The sequence below is a fragment of the Trichechus manatus genome, unplaced genomic scaffold (genome assembly GCF_000243295.1).
Source record: "Trichechus manatus latirostris isolate Lorelei unplaced genomic scaffold, TriManLat1.0 scaffold00054, whole genome shotgun sequence".
Taxonomy (NCBI): Eukaryota; Metazoa; Chordata; class Mammalia; order Sirenia; family Trichechidae; genus Trichechus; species Trichechus manatus.
This window is the reverse complement of record NW_004443990.1, coordinates 8224162-8232507: the sequence shown is the minus strand read 5'-3', so window position 1 is coordinate 8232507 and position 8346 is coordinate 8224162. Positions and strand designations below refer to the sequence as shown.

General features: G+C 34.8%; 1 protein-coding gene across 1 annotated transcript in view; it reads left to right on the top strand.

Moving 5' to 3' along the window:
- The window catches only part of STXBP4 (syntaxin binding protein 4), a 197973-nt gene that overhangs the window by 24874 nt on the left and 164753 nt on the right, over positions 1-8346 (top strand). The window contains exons 2-4 of the mRNA XM_004377907.2: positions 1121-1197; positions 1675-1806; positions 5197-5329. Coding sequence (XP_004377964.1) covers positions 1760-1806; positions 5197-5329 — 180 coding nt within the window. The 5' untranslated portion in view covers positions 1121-1197; positions 1675-1759. The remainder of the gene's footprint in view (positions 1-1120; positions 1198-1674; positions 1807-5196; positions 5330-8346) is intronic.

The window sequence follows — 8346 nt, the reverse complement described above, 5'->3', positions numbered from 1 at the left end:
TTCTCTGTTCGGCTTAGTTTTTCAGATCTTTGCTGTGGAGGGACGGCATGGTGCTTCTGCCTAGAGCGCCATTTTGCCAGAACTCCCAGGTTGTCATTTTTAACTGGAAATTGGGTTAAAAAAAATCTTTTTTTTAAGCTTTATTAAGGTATAATTGGTGTGCAGTAAACAGCACTTATATAACATGTACAATCTGGTAAGTTTTGATATGTGTATCTACCTGTTAAACCATCACAGCAATCAAGGTAATGAACATCCATTACCTCCAAAAGTTTCCTTGTGCCCCTCTGTGTTCTATCCCGTCTTCCCTTTCAGTCCCAAGGCAATCACTGGCCTGTGTCATCTTAATTCATTTTGGGTTTATCAACAAAGTCTGAAGCCTTTGAATGGGAGATGTGTGGCGATAAAGAAAGAGAGAAGAATAGAGGAACTAACAGCTATTTAATAACCATTAATTATAACCTATCCATAGATACATTGCTTACCAAATCACATTTAATCTTTACTATAACCTTCTAAATTAAGTGATATTATTCTGTTGTTCCTATGAAGAAACTGAGGCTCAAATTGAAGCCCAGCTTTATCTGATCTTAAGTTCCATACTCTAGGCTTCAAAGACTGGGTTTCAGCTGATAAAACCACCACTGTTTCTCATTTATGTGGGAAAAGCACACAGTCTCTCTGAGTAGCTCTTCATTTCCTGAATAAGAGGGTTGCACTAAACGATCCAAAGAACCCTGGTGGCACAGTAGTTAAGCTCTTGGCAGCTAACTGAAACGTTGGCGGTTCAAACCCACCAGCAGCTCTGTGGGAGAAAGATGTGGCAGTCTGTTTCCATAAGGATTTACAGCCTTGAAAACCCTATGGGGCAGTTCTACCTTGTCCTATAAAGTCACTGTGAGTCAGAATTTGGCTGTATGGCAATGGGTTTGGTTGGTTTTTGGACTAAATGATCCTAATGTCTTTTTGAACTTTAAGTTTCTGTGCTTCATATTTTTTATCAGAGATGGTAAGCCTCTGCTTAAATATGATTTAAGTAAAAGAAACTCCAGTATTCTCTTTAATTTTCAACAGTGGGGGCTTTATGAAACGTTAAAATCATATTTTTTTATTTTCATAGGAAAGTGTTGAAGAAGCAAATGGAGTAATATGAGTCAGAGTAATATAGAATCTGCAGGGAGTCTCTCAAGATAGTTGGTGAGACAATAAGAATTTCTGTTTTCTTCAATAGTATATTGTGTAGTTATTTTGCAAACATTCTCACTATAAACTTCCTAGCCTTGTGCTTACAAGGGGCATTTCCCTCACTTTTTTATTATGTGGTTTTTAAGCTTACTAATGGTGGAAGCCATAATAGTTACCTAAAGCTTAGCTGTATTTTTCAATTCTGCCAGAGAATGCAGATTTTATATGTGTAAATATATATATGCACACATATGCATGTACATGTAGTCACGTATATGTGTGGAAGGGGGAGAGAGAGAACTGTCTTCGCACTTTGCAGTTGTTACCGGCAATGACTAAAATGTCATAGGCCAAAATTTATAAAATATATCTAACATCTATACAGAGGTACATAGTATTTATGTGCCGAGTGTGCATAATGCTTTTATCCAGAATTGGAATAAAATTTGATTGTTCTAAGACCTAACAATTTATTTTCCACATTTCCAGTCTTAGGAAAAGAAGATTTTCTAGATTGTTCATCAAGATCTTCCTTTACGCAGCTGTTAAATTCAAGGCTACTGTGGTGAAAAGTATGAATAAAAATACATCTGCTATGCCAACATCCAGTCTACTTGAAAAGTAATTTTTAAATTAAAATTTAGTATGTTTTGAATGTTCATAGTTTGAAATATATATAATATTGATAAAAGTTTGTGTTAAAGTTTTTTACAAGCTAGCTGTTTACTGTGGTCTAGGCTAGTAGTAATGTGAAAGTTTGTCAATAATTACATTTGAATGTAAATCAATGTATAGAATAGATTTGGCATTCTCTTTTAGAACTATTTGTAAGGATTGCTTTTATTTTTTATTTGATTTGATTTTTGAATCTATAAAGTATTTTATGATTTCTGTTTAAAAATTACATAATTTAAGAGTTAGCTTTTGCTGAGTAACAAACCACCCCTAAGTGCCTTAAAACAAGCATTTATTCTTTCTTATGATTTTGTGGGTTAGCTAAGCAGTTCTTCTGGTCTGGGCCACAGAATGTAGGATGGCTTCATTCACATGTTCTGAGACCCCACCTGGGTAGGGTGAGATGGCTGAGGTCTCTTTCCACCTGATCTCTCATTCTCCAGGAGGCCAGCCCAGGCTTTTTCACATAATGGTGGAACAGTTCCCAGCAACAGGCATAAGTGTTTGTCAAATGTCTGTTACTCTCACATTTGCTGGTGTCTCATTGGCTGAAGCAATCCACAGAGTGTAGCCCAAATTCAAGGGGTGGAGATATAGACTTCACCTTTTGATGGAAGGAACAGTAAAGTCATATTCCAAAAAGACATGCAGATAGGGATGGAAAGAACTGGTGGCCATTTTGCAAACGTATAATACAGGTAACAAGGTGTATTCAGAGTACTCTTGCTCTCATTCTTGTCCCTCACTCTATGCCCTATTTCTTCTATAGGTATCCATTTTTATTTCTTGATTTTTTTCAGTGCTTCTTTTTGTATAAACAAATGCATATACTTATATACATGTTTGAATTACACTCCCCCAGCAGATTCTTAACTAAAAGGTAACATATGCTCTTTTGACCTTGCTTTTTTTTTTTTTAACAAAAATTATATCCTAGTGTTCACTTTAAATCAGTTTATACAGATCTTCCTTGTTCTTTTTTATAGCCATATTGTGTTCTATCCTGTGGATGTACCATAGTTTATTCACTCAGTACCTTAATGGCAGACATTTGGATTGTTTGCAATCTTTGGTGATTACAAATTATGCCATAATGAATAACCTAGTGTATAAGTCATTTTGTAGTTTTTGACAGAGTACTTTTGGGATAGATTCCAAGAAATAGGATTACTGGATCAGAAGGTAAATTTTTGTTGAGAGATTACCAAATTACCTCTTTAGGAATTGTACTATTTGGCATTTCCACTAACACTGTACAGGATTCCTCTTTCCCCATAGCCTTTGTCATCAGATATGTTGTGGAAGTTTTAAAGTGTTGTTGCTCTGATAGGTGAATAGTAGTATCTCCATAGAGTTTTAACTTATAATTCTCTTATTACAGTTAAAGTGGAGCAGCAGAACTATTTTTAATATCAAAAAATTATTAAAAATTAAGTAACCTAAAGTCTTAACAATGGGAGAATTTTAAAATAACGTCCTAACTATATGTGTAAATTTTATGCTGCCATTGAAATTTATGTTTAAGAAGAACTTTTAACAACATAAAGATTACTTACAATAATGCTGGGTAAAAAAAAACAGTATCTAAAACACTTTATATACTGTGAAGTTAATTTTAAAAATTTAGGTAGATTTATAGGAAAAAAAAAAAGATTTGAAATATATACACTGCTACCCAACAGAGCATCCCAATAGATACTGTGTTCTGATTAGAAAAAGAGGGATCCTTTACTGAAACAATAATATATGCTGGAGAATGTGTGTACCCTCATTGAGAGAAATTCAGATTCAGAAGGTTTAAGAGGTTACTGGAGAGATTTGCTAATAAGGTACCTCTGTTTCCTTTCTTCCCTCCCTAGGCCACACTCCTTTATGGCACTTGCAACCTAAAATCTATAGAATATGTTGGGCTGCTGAAATCCATATCAGTAGAACATTTTTGACCCAGTCTTTCTCTCTGCCTTTGTTCTAGCTAATTAACTATTGTCCTAGTAGCCAGATAGGTCTTCCAGTACTAGAGGTGAGTTCAGTATAATGCAACCCTAAATGATGTGCTATAGAGAGAGCAAAATATTCAAAAACAAATAGTTGTGTAGGTCTTTTTAAATTTTTTTTTTCTGTTTTTATGATGTAAGTTTTGAACTCATTGGTTTTCTTAAAGATATTGAGAGAATTTCTATGGCAAAAGCTAATAAAACTTTTTTCTGAAAGCTATAGTGATATGTAAGATGTGAGGTACCTCTTCTTTTAATAGTAGTTTCAGTTGCTTGATATGTGTGAAGATAGTCAGAAGTCCTATATTTAAGAATAGTTTTATTATACCACGAAACATATATCACATTACTTATGCAATACCTCGTACATCATAAGTGAACTAGCAGCCCGAAGCCTTATTTCAAACTCTATTCAAGGTCTGTTTGACCAGTAAAAGTTTATTCTCTGACTCAAGTGTCTAGAAAAGCAACTCCGAGATCTACCATTCGGAGAATTCTTTTGAAAATGCTTACTTTTCTAATGGCATTGTTCTTTTTTTCTGGCAAAAATTACAGCTATACAAGTACTTTTCACCAGGAAAATAAAAAATAAAACAAAACAAACAACAGCAAAAAAATAAAAAAATAAACAATTGCCATTGAGTCAACTCCAACTCATAGTGACCCCGTTTGTGTCAGAATAGAACTGTGCTCCATAAGGTTTCTAATGGCCAATTTTTTGGAAGTAGATTACCAGGCTTTTCTTTTGAGGCACTTTTGGGTGGACTCAAACCTCCACCCTTTCAGTTGGCAGCTGAGCATGTTAGTTTGTACCACTCAGGGGCTCATTCTAAACTAAAAGAATGACGTTCTCTCTTCTCGTTCCCACCACCCCCCTGCTTTTTTTTTTTTTTTGGAGATTCAGATGGAAGTCATGTTTATTCTGTTTTAAATAGCCACAAACATGTCTTTTAAAGTTATTTACCTGTTTCATTAAAATATTTATTTTTGGAATCATTCAGGGTAGTCCCAAAATCAGCTAAAAGCAAATCTCTTCAGTCATCTTTAATGCATCTTTAAATTTATTTACATAATATTTTAAAATATTTTCCTTTGTCCTACTCCAAAGAAATAGGTATTATTGTTATAATTTCTTTAAGTTTTGTAAGTAAAATTAAAAATACAGGTGAGAAAATCCATTTGATTGCCTTTAAATCACTATACGTTTTAAAATCTAGTTGCTAGTAGATACTGAGTATTTTGAAATTGTCTAGGTCTAAGAATTTGATTTAAAAAGTAGTTTAAAGGAAGATTGATCCAGATCTCTAGACTAACCTGTGAATGCTAATTTATTTTATCTTAGAGATCAAGCTTTTCAGATAATTACAGTTATGAAGGAAACAGGCCTGGGTCTGAAGATCCTAGGAGGAATTAACCGGAATGAAGGTCCCCTGGTATATATTCAAGAAATCATTCCTGGAGGAGACTGTTACGAGGTAAAAATGAAAATAAAAGTTTAAAAAAAGAAAAGAAAAGACAAAAACCACCTAGTGGCCAGGTTTATTTCCCTCCTTCATCCATAAATTAGTAATGTTAACTGAATGTCTACTGTGACCATACATCTAAGAAAGATACAAAGGGACTGGAAAATAGACCTTTAACTTCAAGGAACTTTAACTTAAATGAATAGGCTGTTCACATATGAAAACAACAGAGATTTTAGGCTCTAGCTAAAGGTTATATATTCTTGAATTATATGCTGTTCAAGTCTTATCCTAAGTCTGGTTGAGAGAAAGTATACATAAAGACATACTAGCCACTGCTCTGAGTTTGGATTAAGTTGGATAACTTGAACTACATTCATTTAGCTCTTTCTAGTTACAAAATAAAACAAAAAACAAATCCAACCCTGAAATAAAATCCATTCATTTCTGAATTTGCACTAAAATTGTTTTTCAGGAGTTTGCTGATTACATCATTCATTAACATCTACTTGAGAAATTAGATTTAGAAGTGAGACCAGAAAATGTTGTCTCTTTTTAGGGATTAGTAAATCCTTCTCCCCTCTTCAATGTAAGAAATGTGTAATATATAATATATCAGATTATTCCTTGGTCACTGGGAAGCTCAGATCCAAATTTAAAGCACAACCCTAGCAACTTAGTTAACATGCTGGTCACTCTATTTGCACTCTCATTTGTCTTGGCTCTCATTTGCCGTTTCTGTTTTACTAATCTATTTGTATATGTCGTTTATTGAAAATTGCCTCAAGTCCCTTTTGGGAAGATATAGGATATAAGAATTTAAATAAGTAAAATATCCTGTTAATATCAAGCAGTATAGCTTGAGAAAAGATCCTTTTATCATTAAATTTGTTGTTGTTTTCATTATTGTCTGATTAAATAAATAGTATTTCCTCAGATTAACTTTCAAGCTGATCCTATAATGGCAAATCCCACCCTTCTCCCCTCCCCACCTCAAACACTTGTTTAGCAAGCAGTTTTAAGTAGATTTTTTTTTTTCCTTTTTAGTATATATTTTCTCTTATTGCTTTTCTTAGAGTTTCTCAGAATTTCACTGTTTCAAAAAGGTTATTAAAAAAACAAATTGTTTTGTATGTGTATTAATTGTTTAATGAGAAGCTAGTTTGTTCTGTAAACCTTCATCTAAAGCACACACTCACACAAAAAAACTGGAAAAAAAAAAGAAATAACATAGTTCTCCATTGTCTAAAGCCCAGACCTGCCTTGCTCTTACACCTATAGACATATAATAATTTTCTTGGACTATTTTTAGAAATAAATTTTATGACTCTCAAAAACAACAACAAAAACCTCTAAGGGACTATATTCTGTATTTACCACTAGAGAGCAGCACAGAGTTATTAATATTCTTTGACTATACCTCATCATGTCCAACAGAAGAAAAAGGCCAAAATAGAGAAAGGCTTTGAAAGAGAGTAAGTAATTCTCCAACACTTACATTTTATTTTTTAATAAAATAAGATGGACAGTTATATACATAACATTTACTCTGCAAATACAAAATCAATGCAATTTTATTTTAAAAGAATTTTTAGATAATGATAGTTAATAGCGTTTACTATGTTCTAAATACTGTTAGGTTAGGCGAGTTCATACATTTCTAATCAGCACAAAATTTCTGCCTGGTAGTTGTATTCATAGAACAGGACACATGGGCTCATAAGATTATCCTTATTAAGTTGCCAAGTTGAGCAATTGTTAGTATTTGTTGTTGTTGTTGTTGTAATTAAATGAAGTTTACATTTCAAGTTAGTCTCCCATACAAAATTTTTTTTACATACATTGATATGACACCCTAATTGCTCACCACATTCTGCGACAGCACACTCCTCCTTTCCACCCCTGATTCCCCATAACCATTCAACCAGCTCCTAACTTTCTCTGCCTTCCCATCTCACCTCTGGCCAGAAGCTGCCCCTTTGGTCTCTTGTATCTACTTGACTAAGAGGCACACTCTTCACAAGTATCACTTTATGTCCCACAGTGCAGTCCGATCCCTGTCTGAAGAATTGACCTCGGAAATTGTTTTAGTTCTGGGCCGAGAGTCCAGGGGCCATGCTTTCCTGGCCGCCTCCAGTCTCAGTCAGACCATTAAGTCTGGTCTTCTTACTGGAATTTGAGTTTTGCACCCCATCCTTCTACTGCTCCATCAGGCACCCTCTGTTGTGCTCCTTGTCTGGTTGTTCATTGGTGGTAGCCGGGCACCATCTAGTTCTTCTGGTCTCAGGCTGATGAAGTCTCTGGGTTATGTGGCCCATTCTGTCTCTTGGGCTAATATTTTCCTTGTGTCTTTGGCATTCTTCGTTCTCCTTTACTCCAAGTGGTTGGGACCAGTTGATGCATCTTAGGTGGCCTCTTTCAAGCTTTTAAGACCCAGACAGCACTCACCAAAGTAAGATGCAGAACATTTTCTTAATAAGCTTTGTTAGGCCAGTTGACCTAGATGTCCCCTGAAAGCATGGTCCCCAGACCCCCCATCCCTGCTACTCTGTCTCTCAAAGTATTTCATTGTATTAGGAAACTTCTTAGCTTTGGTTTAGTCCAGTTGTGCTGACTTCCCCTGTAGTGTGTGCTGTCCTTCCCTTCACCTAAGATGATACTTATCTACTATCTAGTTAGTGAGTAACCCTCCCCCTCCTTCCCCACCCCCGTAATCATCAAAGAATGTTTTCTTCTGTGTTTAAACTTTTACTTGAGTTCTTATAAGAATGGTCTTATACAGTATTTGTCCTTCTGTGACTGACTAAATTCTGTTAGTATTATTTTTAAATGCATACAAATACTTTAACCTGATGTAATTTTATTTTAACATTATAGTGTTTCAGGATTAACACTGCAGGCAATCTCAAACTTATAGCTGGGTTATGTACCATTTATATTCCCAAATATCATATGTAAGGGGTTGTTGAAACTCAGAAGGAACTTTCTTCAGTTAGTCATGGTTAGCTTTTCCTCCGCTCCCCCCCCCC